This window comes from Rhinolophus sinicus, chromosome 1 (assembly GCF_057876585.1).
Source record: "Rhinolophus sinicus isolate RSI-liver-muscle chromosome 1, RSI-T2T, whole genome shotgun sequence".
Lineage (NCBI taxonomy): Eukaryota > Metazoa > Chordata > Mammalia > Chiroptera > Rhinolophidae > Rhinolophus > Rhinolophus sinicus.
Window position 1 is genome coordinate 94,278,894 of NC_142501.1, and position 21,127 is coordinate 94,300,020.

The window sequence follows — 21,127 nt, forward strand, 5'->3', positions numbered from 1 at the left end:
TGCCCTGAGAAACCCTGGCTGTGTCCGGGAAGACAGGTGGTACCCTAAGAAGTCCAGGAAGTCTGGCCGTGCCCAGAAGTACTGGTGGTGCCCTGAGAAACCCTGGCTGTGTCCGGGAAGACAGGTGGTACCCTAAGAAGTCCAGGAAGTCTGGCTGTGCCCTTAGAAACCCTGCCTGTGCCCAGAGAGCCTGGTTGTGTCCAGGATGTTGCGTTCACCTCCAGACTCCTCGCACAGGTCCCCTCGTGGAAGACGCTTGTCAAGTAGATTGTGAGGCGAGAGCCTGTAGGGGTGGAGTGTGGGGGCAGAGCCCCAGAAAGTAGTTTCCAGGCTCTCGGCCTCACATAGACAGGTGCTGGCTCAGGTAGTAAATGGCCATCAACTGTGATTGCATGGCCATCAGCTGTGGCTAGTTGGCCGTCAGCTGTAACCAGTGAGCCTTGGCCACTAATATAACTGCTGTGGCTACGCTAGCAGAGGGAAGAGAAGAGAGAAAGAATGGGGGCTAGCAAGAGGATGGCGGCTGGGCTGGCAAGCGTGGATGGCGGTTTGCGGACAGTGTGGATCCAGCCTCCAGTGAGAGTATAGTGCCGCCAGAGAGAATATAGTGGTATGACTCCCCTACCTATGGCTCCGTGGGTGTTCCTTTTTGGCCTGGCCATATCCTGCGTTCTTGTGTGGGGAGTGGGAGCAGAGACCCCGCAGGCCGCCCCACATGACAAATGGCGCAGCGAGCAGGGTCTCCCGCATGACAGCTGGTCTTTTTGTTCTACTCAGGCCTTCAACTGATTGGATGAGGCCCACTGACATGAGGGAGGGCAATCTGCTCTACTCAAAGTCTATTGATGTAAAAGTGAATCTCATCCAAAAACACACTTACACAGAAACACCCAGAATAATGTTTGCCCAAATATCTGGGCCCCTCCTGGCCAGCCAAGTTGACACATACAATTAATAATCACAGTTGCTGTGAGTTAGTCAAGGGGCCTTGAATTAAGAGGTATTTAAGGCCTGGGGTGGGAAGAGACCCATTAATCAGACTGGAATCTGAAAAAGAGCTATTCGGGGAGACCATATATCTCTTCATTAAACCAGCTCCCTGGGAACTATGAGGAACATAAAGGTTCTACTTAATACCTTTTTAAAGAGTCCAGCACTGTGTGTTCTGAGAAGTGAAATTTGTGCTTTGGTTACTACCAGTGATGTCGGTAACTCTGAAGGGAATAAGGAGCATCCTGGCAAGGCCTTGTACGTGGCCTGAGCATATGTAAATTTTGATTTATATTTTGGTGTCTGTAAGGCAGGAGATTCCAAAGTACTTTACCCTGAAGAGAACAACTCTCAGGCAATGGCCGAAAACTTTGTAATAAGTGTGCAGATGGGGTCATTTGTTGGCAGTGCTAAGATGACTGCCTTAAGTTTGATCATTTATTTTGATCCCTGGTCCCGTCCTTTGTCAGGGATATCTTGGCTAAGGGCTAGAAGGAAGCAACATTCCACTGAGCTCCACTTGTGATGGTGGCAATGCTGTAGATTTCATTAATATTCTCTCAATTCATCTCAAGGGATGCCCCAGCTATTCAAAGGGCTTGGAGGAGGGGTGACCTCCTCTGGCACTGTGGCATCTGGCAAGGGAGAGAGGACAGGGGAGTCCAACTGCTCCTGCAAGTGGAATATGCCAGAAGGCCCAGGATTGCTTCCATTCTGTCTTAAGGGGGACTTAGTAGCTGTGCTGAGCTCATGGGGTGCTTTTTGTTTAAAATAAAGCAAGACTGGGCTGTTACATGGAGAAGCAGTGGGGACAATCACCCCTTTATTAGGTCTTATATAAGTTCTACACCTTAAAGGCCCCGTTTTAACTTACATTGGGCCATGTTAACTATTTTAACTGGAGGTCCATGTCATCAAGCTAATTTATAAATACCAAAGACTTATTTTAATTACTCATTGCATTAGAGGACTGATGTCTAATATGGGATATTTTAGGGCAATGGGTACTATGACTATGGAAAATTTAGGCAAGGCTATAGTTAAAGTGAGGCATACCTATTTTTCTCTGTTTTATATGTAGTGACTTTCCTAAGATTATAGGGGGTACAATGTTTAAATTTAGTGGGATCTCCTGGTAGAACTGTAATTTGAGCCCCAAAATTGATTAAGACCATGAAGCTTTGTCAATTGGTACATCCTAGCAGATGTTAAAGATAATTTAGAACCTGTGCTGTTGAGGCACAAAAGCCAATCAGTGACCCTTTTATTTTTTTGTCATATAAATTCTTTTAGTAAATTTTTCATTTACAATTGAGTCAAATTATGGACCTTTATAAACACACGCACACATATGTCTATAAAATTTATTTATCTATTTACTTTTTATTTTCTACCCTGTATCTATGTTTGATTTTTTTTTCTTTTTTTTCTCCTTTGTTTGTTCATTTTAGGCTTTTAGCTGCCTGAGTCTATGATTTCTAGTTTCTGTCTCTGATTAATAACTCTATGCGTGGACTTTCTAGGCGCCCCCGTACACAGTCATTTCCCTTTCCAAATCTTCCTGTCCACTTCCCAAGGACTGGGATTTGCACTTGGAGAGCTGTAACAGCCTCTTCTTTGGCAGTGCAGTTAGCCTCTGCTATGAAGTACAGTCCCTTTGCACTGCCTTTTTGGATAAAATGTTTTAGAATGGCTTCTATTTCTAGGTAGATAAAATTTTAGTTTCTGTTGTAGACTCTGTCTGTCCCAAATTATTTTGACTCTTTGAGTGTTTACCAGGTAAATGCTTGGTGGTCCCAAGTGGCCGTCTGTAGGTGGTGGCCTCTCTTTTCAGGGTGTCCTAATTGACCTTTGAGGGGTCTAGATCTACTTTTCACAGAGCCACAGTGGCCTCATCATTATTTAGGGGCTCCAGCTTTTGAGCATAAGGCCCTTGGTGTGCTGGTAAGCAGCAGAGCTCAGAAAAGGCTGTGAGCATTGGCCAGTTTTTATTAAAAGGCCCACGAACATTGTTCAAGTTCTACATTCCTGAATCAATAGCATGCCTTCCTCAGGGGTCTTAGGAAGGATAGGGATGGTGTCCCCCACTTTCCTTTTTCATTAAGCTTTGTGCCACTGGTCTCCATCTGTGGGATTTCTTCTACACTACTGAGCTAGGTAGCTAGACATACAACAACATAACGATCACGACCCTTACCACAGGACCCTGGGTGCCTTGGTCGCTGGGATGCCCTCATGTTGGCCCTGTGAATGGCTGGAGACAGAGTAGCCTCCCAGTATACTGTGGAACAGGCCAAAGAAAACAACTCTATTACAGAATGTAAACACTTTGTTGGCCCCACCACCTGTCAGTGTTGCCTGTGAGGCTGCTCAGACCCATCCCATGGTACCTGGAAGGAGCCATGCTTCACTCTCTTCAGAGGAGCCTTTCAACAGTCAGAAGCAGCCAATTCATTTGAGCTGCCCCCAGGTGCTCTATCCTAGACACTTGACAACTTGGCTCAGATAGGAACTATGGGAAGACTCTGTGTGCAAGTTCCACAATTTGTGGAGGGTATACACAGCAACATCTGGGAGGCAATACAAAGCAGCTGTGGCCACAGTAGTCACAGGCCAGCTAGCAGTGAACCTGCCCTGGTTGCCACTGCCATCTGGAAGAACCTGTTAAGAAGTCAGGAGCAGTCTAGTAACATGTCATTTGGTTTGGACCAAACCACCCTGCTTGCTGGGACAATTGTTTCAATAGGTTTTATTACATTATTTAGGCATGGTAAGACCAATAGATCAGGGGAAAACTGCCTATTTTACTTAACGTTCCCAATAGAGGAAGTACACTTTGTGTGGGGGCAAGGGGTGGGGTGGTACACAGAGAATGACTGAAGGTGAGGTCAGGAGGCAAATGGAGAGGGTGAACTGTGGGCAAAGCCTTTATGATTTTTTCCTTGGGAAGGAATAGATAAAGCAGGGTAACCAGGTTTAGGATTGGCTAGTCTAAATAATTTCAGAGGGCTCAAGGACATAGGAGCTGTCCCTAGTTGACCGGTACCTGGTCGCGAGGTGATTAGGGCAGGTGGATGGTGCCCCAGAGTGTGAGAGCCCATGAAGGAGGTGGTTGGAGGTGTGGCCTTAATTGGCTGCTCAAGAAGGGGGACTAACTGGCCTCTAACCAGGGCTTCAAAACCAAGTCAAGACAGCATTTATAAAAACTATATTACAAGAATCAACTGGTCTTGCAATTTGTTCCACCAAGTGCTCTGTAGTGAGTTGAATAGTGTTTTCCCCCAAATTCATGTCCACCTGCAACCTCAGAGTATAATCTTATTTGGAAATAAGATCTTTGAAGACACAATTGAGTTAAGATGATGTCATGTTGGATTAGAGTGGGTGTCGTGCGGGGGACCCTGCTCGCTGCGCCATTTGTCGTGCGGGGTGGCCTGCGGGTTCTCTGGTCCCACTCCCCACATAAGAATGCAGGATATGGTAAGGCCAAAAAGGAACACCCACGGAGCCATAGGTAGGGGAGTCATACCACTATGGTCTCACTGGAGGCTGGGTTCACCGGACGTGTGACCTGCTGTCCGTTTTTCTGCCAACCGACCAACGACTCTCCTCCACTCTCCTCGACTCTGCTCCTCTACTCTCCTCGGCTCCCCTCCGTAGCCGCAACAGCTACACCAGCGCCCAATTGGCTAACTGGCCACAGCTGATGGCCATCCACCAGCCGAGCCAGCACCCCTCCACGTGAGGCCGAGAGCCTGTAAACTACTTTCCGGGGCTCTGTCCCCACAGTGGGCCCTATATCCAGTGACTGTTGTCCTTACAGCCAGAGGAGAAGACACAGAGGCACACAGAGAAAGCAAGCCATGTGAAGATGGAGACAGAGATTGAGAGGTATACCCACAACCTAGGGATGACAAGGCTGGCCAGGAGCCACCAGAAGCTAGGAAGAGGCAAGGAAGGAGTTTTTCCTAGAGCCTAAGAGGAAGCATGGCCCTGCCAACAACTCAATTTCAGACTTCTGGACTCCAGAATGTAAGAGAAAAAATTACCAAGTTCGTGGTAATTTTATTTTTAAAAATCTGTATTAAAAAAGTACAGATTTTGATACCAGGAAGTAGGGTACCCCTATATCAAAAGTACTTCAAAATGTGGAGCTGGCTTTGGAATTGGGTAATGGACAGAAGCTGGAAGAATTCTGAGGTACTGATAGAAAAAGCCGAGAGCCCCTTGAAGAGAAAGTTGGCAGAAATAAATATGGAGTTAAAGGTAATTGTGGTAAGAGCTAAGAAGAAGTGAGGAGCACTGTAGAGAAAGCTTCCATCCTCTTAGAGAGTACATACACTGTCATGAACAGAATGTTAGTAGAAATATGAATGTCAAAGCTGCTTCTGGTGAGGACTTAGGAAATGAGGACTGTCATGCAGGGTGGCCTGCGGGGTCTCATCTCCCACTCCCCACATAAGAACGCAGGATATGGGGAGGTCAAAAAGGAACACTCATGGAGACATAAATAGGGAAGTCATACCACTATATTCTCGCTGGCGGCTGGGTTGGAGACACAGGGAGCAGGAGCCACACGATCCGCAACCTGCCTTCCACTTCTCTGCCAACCAACCCCACTTGCTAGCTGCAGTCCGTTGTGCTAACTGCAATCCACGCTTGCTAGCTCAGCCACTATTTTCTTGCTAGCCCCCATTTGCTGCCAGCATAGCCGCGGCAATTATATTAGTGGCCAACGGCTCACTGGTTACAGCTGACGGCCAACTAGCCATATGTCATGCGGGAGACCCTGCTAGCTGCGCCATTTGTCATGCAGGGAGTCCTGTGGGGTCTCTGCTCCCGCCCCCCACACAAAAACGTAGGATGTGGCTAGGCCAAAAAGGAACACCCACGGAGCCATAAGTAGGGGAGTCATATCACTATATTCTCACTGGCAGCATCCGCCTCTCTGCAATCCGCTCTTGCTAGCTCAGCCACCATCTTCTTGCTAGCCCCCATTTTTCTGCTAGCATAGCCACAGCCGTTATATTAGTGGCCAATGGCTCACTGGTTACAGCTGATGGCCAATTAGCCACAGCTGATGGCCATCTAATCACAGTTGATGGCCATTTACTACCTGAGCCAGCACCTTTCCATGTGAGGCCGAGAGCCTGGAAACTGCACTCCTGGCTCTGTCCCCACAGTTCCTTTTTGGCCTCACCATATCCTGTGTTCTTGTGCAGGGTGTGGGACCAGAGTCCCTGTATGACAGCAAAATGCAAGAGGAAAGAAGTAAATTGAGGAAGGGACAGATAAGAAAAACGAAGCCAGTGCTTGATGATTTGTGAGGTTCTCAGGCTATCCAGACTACCAAGGATACAAAAATTATAAAATTCACTGTCGGAAAGTGTGCTCTGGAAATAGGGCTAGGGGTGTGGCTGGACTGTAAGGGTGAAATTCAGGGAATCAATAACGCAGTTAGACTTAGCTAGTTTGCAGTTTAACTCACCACATAGCTCGCTGTCTATTATAGATAGCTGTAATCAGACTGAGTTTGTTTGCAGTTTGATCCATCCTGATATTCAGCTTTTTCCTCTTTGTTTCTTCCCTTACTGATTAACTGAAGAACTCTGTCTTCCCTTTCTCAAGGCTACCCATATCTTGTGAATTCATTTAATTAACAGAATCCTAACCTGAAGAGAGTAATTTCTTAATCCTCACACACCTGGACACCGGAATTCAATTAACTCTCTTGCAGTATTTACTGGTGACGCATAAAGTCCCAGGCCGAGGTGGCCGAGTCCAAGTCCGGAGTCCGGAAATAACATCATCTTCAAACAGACTCGACCCCAGGAAGTGATGTCAGCCCTCAAACCTGACAAACTCCCCTTTTCCTATATAAGAAAACGCTAACCTGAAGTTAGGTGCAGTTGTCTATTAGGTGCATTTGCCCCAGCAACTCCCCCTGTCTGTGTTTCTCTCATTACAACCTGTAGCAGCTGTCCTCTTTGGATACTACCATGGGCATTTTCTCTCTGTCTTAACTGTAATAAAACCATTCTTTGCTCTCCCACTTTGTAGAGTCTTATGAGAATGCTTTCACCTTTTGCAAATGACCAGGGGTTAATTCCACAGCAGAACATAGTTTTTTTCCCTTATTTTGGTCTCTGCTATTGTCTTTGGGTTTTCCATAGGACTTCTTACATAGCTTCAGAGCCTTGCAGTTCTTTTTTTTTTTTTTTTTTTTTTTTTTGTCTTGTTCTTTTGTTGCTTTTGGTTTATATACCACATATCAGTGAAATCACATGGTTCTCTGCTTTTTCTGTCTGACTTGTTTCACTCAGCATTACTCTCTCAAGATCCATCCATGTTGTCACAAATGTTCCTATATCATCTTTTCTCACTGCCGAATAGTATTCCATTGTGTATATGTACCACAACTTCTTTATCCATTCATCTATCGAAGGACATTTTGGTTGTTTCCATGTCTTGGCCACCGTAAACAAAGCTGCAATGAACATTGGAGCACACGTGTCTTTATCTCTAAATGTTTTCAGATTTTTTGGGTAGCTACCCAGGAGAGGGATTGCTGGGTCATACGGCAATTCTATTCGTAATTCTTTGAGGAACCTCCACACTGCCTTCCATAACGGCTGCACCAGTCTGCATTCCCACCAACAGTGTATGAGGGTTCCTTTTTCTCCACAGCCTCTCCAACATTTGTTACTATTTGTCTTGTTGATGATAGCCATTCTGACTGGGGTGAGGTGATATCTCATTGTGGTTTTGATTTGCATTTCTCTGATGATTAGTGATGTTGAGCATTTTTTCATATGTCTATTTGCCATTTGTATGTCCTCTTTGGAGAAATGTCTCTTTAGTCCTCTCCCCATTTTTCAATTGGGTTGTTTGTTTTTTTGTTGTTGAGTTGCATGAGTTCCTTGTATATTCTGGATACTAGCCCCTTATTGGAGGCACTGTTTGCAAAAATCTTCTCTCATTCAGTTGGTGGCCTCTTTATTTTGTCGATGGTTTCTTTTGCTGTGCAGAAGCTTTTAAGTTTCATATAGTCCCATTCGTTTATTTCAGCTTTTACTTCCATTGCCTTTGGAGTCAAGTTCATAAAATGCTCTTTGAACCCAAGGTCCATAAGTTTAGTACCTATGTTTTCTTCTATGCAGTTTATTGTGTCAGGTCTTATGCTTAAGTCTTTGATCCATTTTGAATTAACTTTGGTACATGGTGACAAATAGCAGTCCAGTTTCATTCTTTTGCACGTGGCTGTCCAATTCTCCCAGCACCATTTATTGAAGAGGCTGTCTTTGCTCCATTGTATGTTTTTAGCTTCTTTGTCAAAAATTATCTGTCCATATTTATGTGGTTTTATTTCTGGGTTCTCAATTCTATTCCATTGGTCTATGTGTCTGTTTTTCTGCCAATACCATGCTGTTTTGATTATTGTGGCCCTGTAGTACAGGCCAAAGTCAGGAAGTGTGATACCTCCATTACAGTTCTTTTTTCTTAAGATTGCTTTGGCTATTCGGGGTCTTTTGTGGTTCCAAACAAATCTGATGATTTTTTGTTCTATTTCTTTAAAATATGCCATTGGGATTTTGATGGGGATTGCATTGAATCTGTATATTGCTTTGGGTAATATGGCCATTTTAACTATGTTGATTCTTCCAATCCATGAGCACGGAATGTCTTTCCATTTCTTTGTGTCTTCTTCAATTTCTTTCAAAAAAGTCTTATAGTTTTCAGCATATAGGTCTTCCTTTTGCAATTGCAACAAAAAGAATAAAATACCTAGGAATAAACTTAACCAAGGATGTGAAAGACCTTGCAGTTCTTTAGGCTATAACCCCTATTATAAGAACAAAACCTTAGTAGTGTGATGGGAAGGGAGGGGATGAGTGTTCTATAATCCTGTGATTAGGTCTCAGTCTTTTAGTGAGCCTGTGCCTCTGGTCTGTGACCTTCACAAGTGCTCCTCAGCTTTTTTTTTTTTTTTCCCTTACCTTTATGTGACAAAGAAAGGCTAGAGGGAGCTGAAGTTGGGCATTTACCTTCCTCCAGGTTGGGTAGGCTCTGGTAACATACTTTCCTTAAGGATAGGACTTTGTTAAAGAGAACTGAGCACTCTGGGAATATTTCAAAGTGGTCACTTTTCCCCTCCCATTGTCAGACGCACAAGGGTATTTCTCTAGTCTTGACCCTGAGAACCTAGTAGGGTTCCTGGGGCAAAACCCACAAGAGGGTGAGTGTCAGTTAGCCTTTAAGTTTTCCTGCCAGGTGCTGGCTCAGCGGCAGCTTCTGAACCTAGTAAGCTATGACTCTCAGTATTCGATATTCTTTCTAGTTTTCAAGGCAGTGGTTTGCCCTGTGGCTTCAATTTTCTCGTGGATCTAAGAAGAGTTGTTGAATTTTAGTTTATTCAGTTTTTCTCTTGTGAGGACAGGAGTGATGAATTCCAAGCTCTTTGCATGTGTTAAAGAAAAGAATTCAACTTAGAAATCTAATTGGCTTTATTGAGCGATTCATGAATCGGGCAGCGTGCCATCTAGCAACTAGAAGGGTGCTCTGATGAGCTGTACAAAATGGAAGGATTTTCTAGGCAGAGAGAGGGTGACACTAAGAAGTTACGAGTGGATCATTTCAGGCAAGGACACTGTGGGGACAGAGTCCCATAGAGCAGTTACCGGTTAGCCATTAGCCACTGATATAACTGCCATGGCTAAGTTAGCAAGCGCGGATTGCAGTTAGCACGGCGATTGCAGTTAGTAAGGTTGGTTAACAGAGAAGTGGACGGCAGGTTGTGGATTGCATCGTGTGGCTCCTGCTTCCTGTGTCTCCAACCCAGCCGCCAGCGAGACTATAGTGGTGTGACTCCCCTACCTATGGCTCCGTGGGTGTTCCTTTTTGGCCTCACCATATTTTGCGTTCTTGTGTGGGGCGTGGGACCAGAGACCCTGCATTACAGGGAGTCAGGGAGGCCTTATAATGCAGATCTTATCAGGTCTTATAGGTTTAAAATTCCACTCCTGGGAGAAGCTGAAACTGCAATTAGGAAATTTTGGTTGGGTGACATAGCAAAAATGGCTCCATTTTGGCCTGTTTCTATTTTTAACACATGCCAGACCAGAAACCATTGTGTCCTATTTTACCGTTCACGCTTAAAATTAACATGATTATAAAAGTAGAGCAGTTCTTCAACTAATGTCCCTTTCAATTTAATGGTAATAAGATGCTGTAGACTCTTAACTCTTGTTTGTATCAATTAGCCTATGGTAACATTGGTTTCCTTATATGATGTTTCACTGCAGTTCCAAGAACTTATCATCTATGTTAAGTAAGAACTTACTGTAATGTCTCCCCCCCACCCCAACCCCGGAAAGTCTGTACGGATAAACGAGTGTTGTGCACTCCTGGGAGCGGGACCCAGCGTCCCTGATTAACTGAGCAGACCAGGGGGAAGAGGTGGAACGCTGAGGAAGGCATTTATTGACTCCTGTTTGTAGGTTTGGCTCTTCTTTGGGTGGGCAGCTTGCACGTGTGACGGGAGAGGGGTCATTTAAAAGTTTGAAGCTATTTCCATGAGGGAGTGGCAAGTTGGGATTGCTCAGGTGGAAAGAACGCTATACACTGAACCACAAGGGAATAAAACCCCGCAATACTACAGAAAGTTAAATTGTCAGGGCCCTCTTCCAACCTGCTCTCCGCAGTCTCTTGAGGTGCGCCTGACTTGGCTCAGCTCTTTTCCGCCAATCCCCTCTGCTTTGGGGGGGCGGCCCACCCGCAGGTGTGTGGGAGGGGCCCAGCAGGGGTCGCCTCTACAGGGAGTTTGACAATGAATTTTGAATATTTAAAATATTCTTATTTAATATTTAGATATTTATAACATTGTTCACATCTGTAATGTATATGGTATGTAACATAATTGAGCCATTGACAGAGAAAAAAACTAGCTAATGATGTGATGAATATGGACATTTCAATCAAAACACAGAACTTGGGGCCCAGACCTTCCCGGGCTTCAGTTTCTCCAGGTTTAAATGGAAAGACCTGAGGTGTTTTACTGCCGAGAGTCACGAAAAACAGGCTCCTAGCTACAGCTTCTGTTCCCATACCGGGAGTCGAACCCGGGCCGCCTGGGTGAAAACCAGGAATCCTAACCGCTAGACCATATGGGAACTGCCGAGTTGGCTTTCTCTTCGAAGTATTACATCATTTGAGGAGGCGCTCACGTTTAACAACGGCACACCAGCAGGCTTGCTCCGCCCCTGCGTAAATTCGTGCTGACTGCGGCTGCGCGAGCCGCAGCTCCTGGACCGCTTCCTCCGGAATCGGGAATCCGGTAATACACCCGGGCCAATCCTGGCGCGGGCAGTCTTCCTGAGCTGGAGCCCTTGCGGGTTGTAGAGCGTTGGTTGTCAGTACCATGCGTGTTTGCAGACCTCGCCGGGAGCACGGCCATACCCGAAACTTAAAACTGTAAATGCAGGGAGGCTATTGCTTGACTTTCGACATCAACTGACACCAAAAGTCTATGCAAAGGGCCCCGCCGGGGACCCGGGTTCCACGTGAGTTCCATGAACAGCAAAAAATGTGGTGTCTTGTATTTATTTTGCCTTCTAAATCTCACTGGTTAGCGCTTCGTTGGTAGCTGAAATTCAACCTTTGTGTGTGCAGAGCGGGATGTCTTTTTCTCCAGTCATGGGGTTTCCACTTGAGTGCTTCGTTTAGGGTTTTCACTGACAACTAGAGCTCAACATGGCCAAAAACCAAAAATGATCCCCCCCATTCCAAGCGCAAACCTGTCCTACAACGATTATAGCATATGTTAAAGGTTTAAGAATTAAAAGTCTGGTACCTGTGTGTTAGCTGACAGTAAGAGCAATGAAACAATATGGTATGGGTATACACTGGGATTAGATGAAAGAAAAAGGTGGCATCTCAAATCAGCAGAAAGGGTGGATTCAACAACACAATATGTGGACCTATGGTAGAAAAGACAATTGGATGAAGGACTCACCTCACACCTGAACTGAAACTGTAAGTTCTTGAGAAAAATTGGAGAATTCCTGTATCATCTATTACATTTATAACCTCAAATCCAGAAATCATAAAACAGCTGATAAATTCAACTCTATTAATAAAATTGACTAAAGAAACACACGAGTTTGGTGATGGTTACTATAGCTTTCACTTTAATTATGTTATTCAGTTGTTTTTTGTTGTTCTGTTCTTTTAGCTAAAAAGTTTTTTAAAAAACCACTGTAAGCAAAGTTAAAAGACAAACTGAAAAAACTATTTACATCACTTAGTATATTATGAACAAAGGGCTAAATTTCCCCAAGTATAAAAATTAGCTCCCAGGAACTGATAAAATATCAATAACCCAGTAGAAAAATGAAGCAAGGACACAGAGTTCTCAGAACTGGAAATATAATTGGCCCTTCAACAAATTACATGTTCAGCTTCACTCCTGGAAGGATAAAGGCAGGTTTTTAAAACCTGAAAGGTCTCTTCCTAGAATTCATTTGAAAATCTAGGTCATATTTTTTTCACTTTCTGGCTTAAAACCTGCCAAGGGCTGCCCATCTACACAGATGTTTGTATTTTTTATTCATGTGGAATCATCCTCTTCTGATCTGTTAGCCATGCATGCTTTTTTTCCTCCATCAAAGTCAGTTTTGACAATCTAGGGCAGGGGTGTCCAAACTGCGGCCCGCGGGCCAACTACGGCCTGCAATCCATTGTTAATTGGCCCGCAACAAATTCCCAAAATAGTTTACTTAAATAAACCAGGTGAGGCAATACGTACTTCACCTCGAATGAGTGGCCCGGCTGCTTATTTTACCACATATGGCCCTTGGTGAAAAACGTTGAAAAAAGTTTGGACACCCCTGATGTAGTGGAACCGAAGCACCTACTTCTTGTCCTTCCCGCCACAGCTGTGCAGCATGTCACCTATACTGATTTATGCTGAGGTTGTTCTAGTTGTTCACTAGCGTAAGCTAACCTAACAGCTTTGCACCTGTCCTATACATGTGTCCTAGAACACAGGACTAGAAGTGGTTTCATAGTGGTGACTTTCAATATCCCTCAGTTTGCCTCTTCAAACTTTCACACCTAACAAAGTTGGAAACACGCAGACCAGAGACGTTTTACAGAGGGGAATTCAGGCGGGGGGAACAGGGACAGGAAGGCCTAGACAAGGCAACCACACGGAAGAACAGCTGTGCTCATGGCCTGCCTCTGGCCACAGGTCAGGCGGCCCCGGACTCCAGCTGCTTGAGTGTGTCCTGGAGCCCCCGGAGCTGGCTTCGACCCCAGCTGATGCGGATCTGAAGGCTGGCCATGTCTGCAGCCAGCTGCAGGCCTAGAGGAAAGGGAGAGATTGTCACCGTGGTATCTGTGCTGTGACACACGATGGAGGGGACTCTGCAGAGCCTCAGGGACTGGAAAGGCTCCAGGCCTCTCTGGCCTTTGCACGATTCCTAACACTCCAGGTACAGCGTGGCACTAGCTGCTTTAGAACCTCATGGGACCCACACCCTTACCTCTTTCAGGTCTTTGCTAAAACGTCACCACACCTCAGAAAACGTCCTTGGCCCCCTTCTATCACCCACCAGCAGCTAAAAATCCAGATCATAACACTGTCTCATGCCCTTATTTTCTTTCTTCCATTATCACAGTTCCTTGCTGCTCTTGCCCTCACTCCCTACCCATTTTCTCTGCTCCACACGCTAGATTCACCTCAAGGTAGCTTTTGGCTGGTGCCTCTGCTACCCAGTCCTCTGGCCAGTACTGTCTCCAGCCTACCTGCATAGTTGGCCACACATCTGATCCCCTCCATCCAGGAAACACTCTCCTCCTGGCTTCTGGGACACCTCACCCTCTGGGTGTTGCTCCTGCTTCACTACTGCTTCTCAGTCTCCTCTAATGGTTTCTCACCTTCCTCTTCCTCACTTCCTGTCCATATTCCAGGCTCTCTGCGATCTTACCCCACCTCAGCTTTAATGCTGCATCTATGTCAGCAACTGGGGAATTTAAACATCAGTGTTATATGGTGGGCTCCAGAATTTCTCTCTCCAGCTCAGGCCTCTTCCAAATTCCAGATGATATGCTCAAATGCCCACTCAGGATCTCCAACACACAGCACTGGGAACACACCCACACCCAACTTCTTATGTCCCCTCGGCTGCTGCTCTGCAGCCTTCGCACACCAGGTGAGGGCAGCTCCATCATCCCAGGTATTCTGGCTGGACACTGTGGGCTCATCCTTCACTCCTCTCCTTTCCTTATTCCCAAACTGATCTGTCAGCACATCCTGGGGGCTTCTGCTCTCAACACACACGGGTTCCTTCACTTAGCCCCTCCTTCAACTCCACTTGCATCTCAAACCTGGATGCTCCCTGGCACCTGCTTCATCCCTCTTGCCGCTTCCAGCCCAGTATGCACTGTCACCCTGCTAGCCCACCCCGTCACTCCCAAAGTCCTCCTCAGGGCCTACACAGCCCTGCGTCCAGTCCTGTCTGACCTCAGCTCCAGGTACTCCCTGTTGCACTCCAGCCCACAGGCCTCTTCTCTGCCATGCCAGACCCTATGATCTCACCTTTAGGCTTTCGCCCTGGCTGGTCTCTCCGCCTAGAACACTGTTCCTCCAGGTCACCCACAAAGCTCCCTCCTTCATGTCTTCAAAGAAGCCTTCCCAGGCCACCCTTCTTAAAATAGCTCCCTCAGCCCACTTCTGTCCCACTCCATCCACCATAGCCTCTTATTTTTCATAACAATTCCCATTACTTATCTGCAGGTTGTCTTTCTCCCCTCAAGTGTATAACATTCTATAAGGGATGTTTGTCCCGTTTGTTTCCTGCTATATCCCCAGCACTTGTATCATAAGCCTGGACCATTGCCAACACCCAATAAATGCTTTTAGAAAAAATAGCAGGTATGCAACAAAAGTCTGCAATGGAGAAAATCTGCAAAGCCCTTTGAAGACTAACCCCAGCTTTAACATTAGCGCTCAAGTGCTCCCAGTAGGTAGAAGGTCCAAGTTTGGACCAGGGCTGCACGGCTGACACAGAGTACACTCACCCTCCCGGAAGCTGGCTTGGGCCTGCCGCAGACTGTGGGGAACCAGGATTCCAAACCAGTTCAGAGGGTCCTGGGGGGCTGGGGAGGGTTCTGGCTCCGGGGTTCTGGTGAGGCCCTTGCGCCTGCGCAGAGCTACAGAAAGAAAGGGTAGAGGTTGGGGTCTTGTTACCTGGCCCTTGTCTTCCAGGTCACAATGTTGAACTTGATCTAAGCTCATGATTCTGGAAAATACTGATGGTTGGAAAATCCCTCCAGCCTTTTATGTTCTGTAAACCAGCTTACCACAAAGAACCACCCTTCCCCACCTTATGATTCAGGTGAGGGTCTGTCCAAAATTGCTCATTACTCTCATAAAACCAACAGATGACACCCTTGTTTACCTGTGACAAAGCCACACACTGACTTTTCCCATTTTGCCTAAACATGCTCAAAGGCCAGACAGCCTCTCCAACTCTGTGTTCTCTGTCTCATGAATGATTAGCAAAGATTAAAACTTTGTTCTCCTGAAACTAGCTAGACAGAGATACACATTTTCTGTTCATTAACTGAGACTTGCCCTGATTGGCAAACAACCCCAATTGTAAAGAACTTCGCCTATAACTTGTCTATTTCTCCTTACAAAAGTCAAAGCCAAAACCACCTGCTAACAGTCTGATCTTTAGATCTAGGGCACTCTCTCTATCGCAACAACCTGAATAAAATCATCTTAATTGCCCTGTGCATTTTGTGTTTGCCATCCAGAAAGGGCCAAGACGTAAAGGAGAGGGCGGCTCACCTGCCTCGCGGGGACCCACGTCCTCTGGAGTCTGGGCGCTGGCTCTTACCACCCGAAATTTCTGGAGACCGTTTTGCGTCTCGCTAAAGAACGAAAAGGGAGAATGGACGTTGACAGTCCGGCCTGGGACACTGCCCGCCCACCCGTTCCGCCGTGCAAGGCTCCTCCTCACCTGGTACAGACGCAGACCTGGGGCTCCATGCGAGAGGCATACTGTAGGGGCCCTACCGACTTGGTACCCATGGCGTAGCGAGCTTTGGAGAGCGAGAGCCAGCCCTGCGGAGAGAGGAGAGGCGGTGAAAACTCAGTTTATCTCGGTGTGCCAGCCCGCCCGCCTGCCCGCCCACTCCAGGCTTCCACCTCCTCCACCCGGGCGTTCAGCGCCGCCCGCTTCGCCTCCAGTTCCTCCAAGTCCCGCAGCAGCTGCAGGAGCAGCGAGTCCAGCTCGGCCCGTAGGTCCGGTGCCGCCATGGGCCCGTAACACTCTGGTCTGGAGTCAGCCTCCTTCCAGGTCGCCCAGTCACCGCCCTCCGTGCGGGTATTTTGGCCAATAGCCGCGCGAGATCCGCCCCCGAGGGGGCGTTCCCAGCTGTGGGCCCACAGTGTGGAAGTCACCCGGTCACTGCTTTTAAAGGCAAGCGTCTTTTGAGTAGCATTTCGGAACTGGTTAGCCGCTTTTACCGTTTAGCACCCAAAGCGGATCAGCCAGTCAGACAGTCGGCGAGAGCTGTGGGTGGTTCCGAGTCGCTTCTGGAAGCGGCCGCTTTAAAAGTAGGGCTATCGCTGTGGCGATGGAAGGAGGCGTAGCAGCCATTTTAAGGGAGAAACGGCTTTAAATTTAATTCCCGAAGGAGCCGGTAAGCGACCCCATGGTCAAATGTGCTGCTTTTACAGTCGTTGCACTATTTGGAGCCGCCAATACTATTTTAGCGGTTCGTCATCTTAAAGTTGGGCATCCGGCATAGTGGCGATAGAAGGTGGTCACTGGCCGACATCTTCATTCACGGCTGTCCTAGACCACGTGACATCTTGACACTCTCTCCGCCTATTGGTTGGTCCAGTGAGCGTGCGCTTCCTGACTGACCCATCTTAACACTGGGCATCCTTGACCGCTGCTACTTTTAGTGAAGCCTCTAACGACCCTCTTGGTTGAGGGCGGAAGTGAGGGCTGCGTTGCGCAGGCAGCGCCTGCAGAGTTTCCTGGACCCACGTGGAAGCGGCGTTCAGGATGGTAGGGATGTTTGAGCTCTGGTTTTGGTGGTCGGGGGTTCGCGGAGGGCTGGGGACGTGGCCTCTGAGCTCGGGGGTGGGTGGTTCCAGGGCCCAGGCGTGCTTGGCGAAAGAGTGGCTGACCTGACCTGCTGTTCCCCAGCTGCGCCGTGAGGCCCGCCTGCGCCGCGAATACCTGTACCGCAAAGCCCGCGAGGAGGCGCAGCGCGTCGCCCACGAGAGGAAGGAGAAGGTGCGGCGCGCTCTCGAAGGTACTGCCCCGCCGCTCGGCGGCGCCAGACCAGTCTTTAGAAAGATTGGGTTTGCATTTTAAAAACCCCAGGGAAGGAGAGACCAAGTGGTATAAAACGCGTTTAATTAGCTTTTCTTCGTGGTAGTATGGCCGGGAACATCTTTTCGAGTATTTGTTGGCCATTTTCCTTGCCTGTTGGGTCTTCCTGTTGCCTTGCAAAGGTACTCTCCGTAGGATGGTATGAATTACTTGTGCTGCAGTATCCAGATTTTACAGCTTGCCTATTAATTTTGTTTACAATGTGTCTAGTTCTCAAATTTAAAATTATTACCACGGTCCTATAGACACTCCCCACATCCCTATAGATATTTCCCACATCTCTGTGGTTTTTCATCATGCTACCTTTTTCAGTACAAGCTAACAAGCATATCTTACTGTCTTTTGGCGGTATTATGATTCCCTTGCATTTTTAAAGTGTTAATCCGCGTGAAACTTAATTTTATTTGCGTTGTAAATTAGGAATCTAACTTTGCAATGTTTTCCCCACGTTCTGTTTGCTATACAAATGAAGAGTCTGTCACACATGCCTGATTTTTAGTTATCCTAATAGTGTTAGTTTTTGTGTCGGTGAAGTTTTGTTTCCTGTCTGATGGTACATGGACTCAATGTCTCTGATTATTTTTAATTCACTTTGATGTTCCTAGGTTTTAGATAAATAAAGTGTCTGGTTTTGTGTACATATGTTTACGTTAAGCATATTAAACACCTGTGACCTATCCGCCCACCTTAAGAAATGAAAAATGATCATCATACAGAAATTCAGGGATATTTTCCACAACTTACATGATCACAATATTGAATATTGTTTAGAAATAAACTGTTTCCTTGCTTGTCTTTGCGCTTGTGTCATACTTCTTTATATTCCTAAATCATAGTGGTCGATTTTTAGTTTTAAAGGTAGATTGTACATATTGTTTTGCAGCTTTACGTTTTTGTTCAGCAGTGTTTCTAAAGTATGTTGAGTGTAGTGGGGGTTTCCTTCAGGTGAATATCTTCATGTGCAAGAGTTCCTCCAGGGCACACTGGAAAGAATGCTGGGTCCAAGGGTATTCTCATGTTCAACTCCATACTGCAAAGTACACATGCCTGTAGCCTGCCCTTCGGCTGGCTGGAGCTTCAGTTCACAGAGCATTATGATTAGCAGGAGTTTTTGTTAGAGGGTTTCAGGATTTCTGGTCCACCTTCATACAGAAAGAGCAGTATGTATTCTTTAAAAATTAATTTGTTAATTTTTTTTCTAACTACAAAAGCAATACATGCTTGTGATTAAATATTTTAGAAAGCCTTCAAGCCATGAGACTCAGAAACCATAGAAAATGAAATCTGTAACCATTGTTAATAGCATGTAGACAAAAATAGTTTTGTCTCCCCACCCCCACCCCCAATAATTATGTATCATCTCTCTGCTCAGAAAGGAGTAAGAACGGTATTTTTTCCATCAAGTTTGTAAGCTACAGTGTTGTATTAACTGAGGGCTCCATGCATATGTCTCACTTGCCCCTCTATCTTCCCCTGCAGAGAACCGCCTGATCCCTACCGAGTTACGCAGGGAGGCTCTGGCCTTACAGGGATCCCTGGAATTTGACGACGCTGGCGGTGAAGGTGACGTTCCCCGACATTGGGCCACCTCCTTCCTGCACTCAAGCCCACTGGACTCCATGTCTTTTCTCAAGCACCTTGAGAAAAAGCTTTGCGATTCCTGATCCTGGAACTGTGCCCCAAGAGTCCTCATGGCTCTGCACCGATGGCACCTCAGGGAGCTCCCAGTTCCGTTTAGAGACACATACAATATTACTCTCTGCTTTGCTTTGTCTGTTAATTGTTCCCTTCACTGGAATGTGAGTTCTGCCATGGCAGGATGCTGTACATTTTGTTCACTGCAATTTCCCTAGCGCCCAGCACTTCACTGGCATCCAGGTGCTTCACTCATTGCGTTATTCAGCAAATACGAAAGGAATCACAGATGTTACAAATAACTTGTTCTAGAGATAGGAGTCTGTTCCCTTTGATCTTAATAGAATCTGACTTATGGTGACACGATAGCCACTAGCCCTGTGTGATTTAATACAGCTTCCATAACTGAAATTAAATCAAATTGAAAAATTTGGTTCCTCAGTCATACTTGTGCTTGTAGCCAATGTGGCTGGGCCCACCCTCTTGCCTAGGGTGGGTGTGGAATATTCCATCACTGGAGGTACTTAGATGGTGCTGTTATGGATGGATTCGTCCACCCTCAAGTTAGTGTTTCACTTCTCAAGACATTGTCACATTCTCGCTCATACTTCTCACAGGTGTGACCAACCATGTGGATGACGAGTATCGATGGGCAGGGGTTGAGGATCCCAAGGTCATGATTACTACCTCCCGAGACCCGAGTTCCCGCCTCAAGATGTTTGCAAAGGTACCAATAGTGGGGAGTGAATGGGAGACACCCAGTTACCGGGCCAGGTCCTAACCAGAGCCCATATGCAGGAGCTGAAGTTGGTGTTCCCAGGCGCCCAGCGCATGAACCGTGGCCGCCATGAGGTGGGGGCGCTGGTGCGAGCCTGCAAAGCCAACGGGGTCACCGACTTGCTGGTTGTCCACGAACATCGCGGCACACCTGGTAAGGCTGGTGGGTGGGAGCAGGCTGTCTGCTGGGGTGGCGTCTGAGAGCAGATGTGGTCTCTGACGGCCTGCCTGGCCCCACCAGTTGGGCTCATTGTCAGCCACCTGCCCTTCGGCCCCACTGCTTACTTCACACTGTGCAATGTGGTTATGCGGCATGACGTCCCCGACCTGGGCACTGTGTCAGAGGCCAAACCTCACCTCATCGTGCATGGCTTCTCCTCCCACCTGGGCAAGCGGGTGAGTCTTGAGCCGCAGGCATGGGACAAGGTTGGGGGCAGGGGTTGTCAGGCAGGGCATTCCCCTCTTCTTCCCTGTGCTCCAGGTCTCTGACATCCTTCGTTACCTGTTCCCTGTGCCCAAAGATGACAGCCACCGTGTCATCACCTTCGCGAACCAGGATGACTACATCTCCTTCCGGTGTGTCTCAGCTGGGCTCTGGGGTGATACCCTGACCTCTGTGTCCCTGTGCTGTTTGTTGTTGACTCACAGCTGCTCTCTGCCTCTCGCTCTTGCCCACCTCCCCAGGCACCACGTGTACAGGAAGACTGACCACCGTAACGTGGAGCTGACCGAGGTTGGGCCTCGCTTTGAGCTGAAGTGTGAGTTGGGGGCTTTATGTCATGTCTGGTGGTGGGGACATGGTTGCTGTATAGGTGACAACATTCCTGTTCTCCTCTACTAGTGTACATGATCCGCCTGGGCACGCTGGAACAGGAGGCCACAGCTGATGTGGAGTGGCGCTGGCACCCCTACACCAACACTGCGCGCAAGAGGGTCTTTTTGAGTGCTGAGTGAGCCCACTCTTCAGTCAGGATGTGGACTTGGACCCAGGAAGTGGGGGAGGTCAGAATAAAGTCTCTGCCACACCCCCTCTTTTGCCTCTGAGTAGCTTGGACAGGCCCGCTGTCAGTGAGAGTGTGGAGGACTGTCCGTGGTGCCCCCTCAGGAGGGGACCTGACGCTCAGGGACACTCAGGCCTGCTGTTAACACTGTGTCCAGGACAAGGCAGCCTGGTGTGCTGGCTTGCCCCTGAGCCACCAGGAGAGGTTGATGCTGCCCCTGAGAGATGTAGTGCTGCTTTCAGTTGGGAGTGCAGGTCCTGTGCTAGCTCGTCATCTGGGAGGGGGCATGGGTGCAGTTGGCAGGGCCTG

At 47.4% G+C, this 21,127-nt stretch overlaps 2 protein-coding genes and 1 non-coding gene across 3 annotated transcripts; 1 reads left to right on the forward strand and 2 right to left on the reverse strand.

The window, feature by feature from the left end:
• Positions 1–11,087: 11,087 nt before the first annotated feature.
• Positions 11,088–11,159, reverse strand: TRNAE-UUC (transfer RNA glutamic acid (anticodon UUC)). The gene has a single exon. It is a non-coding gene; the product is annotated as a tRNA-Glu (tRNA).
• A 989-nt stretch (positions 11,160–12,148) lies between these two features.
• Positions 12,149–16,363, reverse strand: VMA22 (vacuolar ATPase assembly factor VMA22). The gene is made up of 5 exons (XM_019718875.2): positions 16,205–16,363; positions 16,017–16,120; positions 15,845–15,927; positions 15,070–15,201; positions 12,149–13,351 (listed from the first exon to the last, which is right to left on the reverse strand). The coding sequence occupies exons 1-5, from the start codon at positions 16,313–16,315 to the stop codon at positions 13,239–13,241; spliced, it is 543 nt and encodes a 180-aa protein (XP_019574434.1). The 5' UTR covers positions 16,316–16,363; the 3' UTR covers positions 12,149–13,238.
• Positions 16,364–16,445: 82 nt separating this feature from the next.
• On the forward strand, positions 16,446–20,847 carry IMP4 (IMP U3 small nucleolar ribonucleoprotein 4). Its single transcript, XM_019718873.3, has 9 exons — positions 16,446–17,075; positions 17,217–17,325; positions 18,885–18,968; positions 19,658–19,767; positions 19,839–19,971; positions 20,059–20,213; positions 20,299–20,393; positions 20,502–20,575; positions 20,659–20,847. The coding sequence occupies exons 1-9, from the start codon at positions 17,073–17,075 to the stop codon at positions 20,769–20,771; spliced, it is 876 nt and encodes a 291-aa protein (XP_019574432.1). The 5' UTR covers positions 16,446–17,072; the 3' UTR covers positions 20,772–20,847.
• Positions 20,848–21,127: the final 280 nt, after the last annotated feature.

Excerpts from the sequence above, each read along its gene's own strand:
- IMP4 (XM_019718873.3), top strand. Across the intron at positions 19,972-20,058 it reads CGAACATCGCGGCACACCTG|TTGGGCTCATTGTCAGCCAC; the intron begins GTAAGGCTGGTG and ends TGGCCCCACCAG. Across the intron at positions 20,576-20,658 it reads GCCTCGCTTTGAGCTGAAGT|TGTACATGATCCGCCTGGGC; the intron begins GTGAGTTGGGGG and ends CTCCTCTACTAG.
- VMA22 (XM_019718875.2), bottom strand. The coding sequence starts at position 16,315 with ATGGCGGCACCGGACCTACGGGCCGAGCTGGACTCGCTGCTCCTGCAG. Across the intron at positions 15,928-16,016 it reads CAGGTCTGCGTCTGTACCAG|CGAGACGCAAAACGGTCTCC; the intron begins GTGAGGAGGAGC and ends TTCGTTCTTTAG. Across the intron at positions 13,352-15,069 it reads CCAAGCCAGCTTCCGGGAGG|GCCTGCAGCTGGCTGCAGAC; the intron begins GTGAGTGTACTC and ends CCTTTCCTCTAG.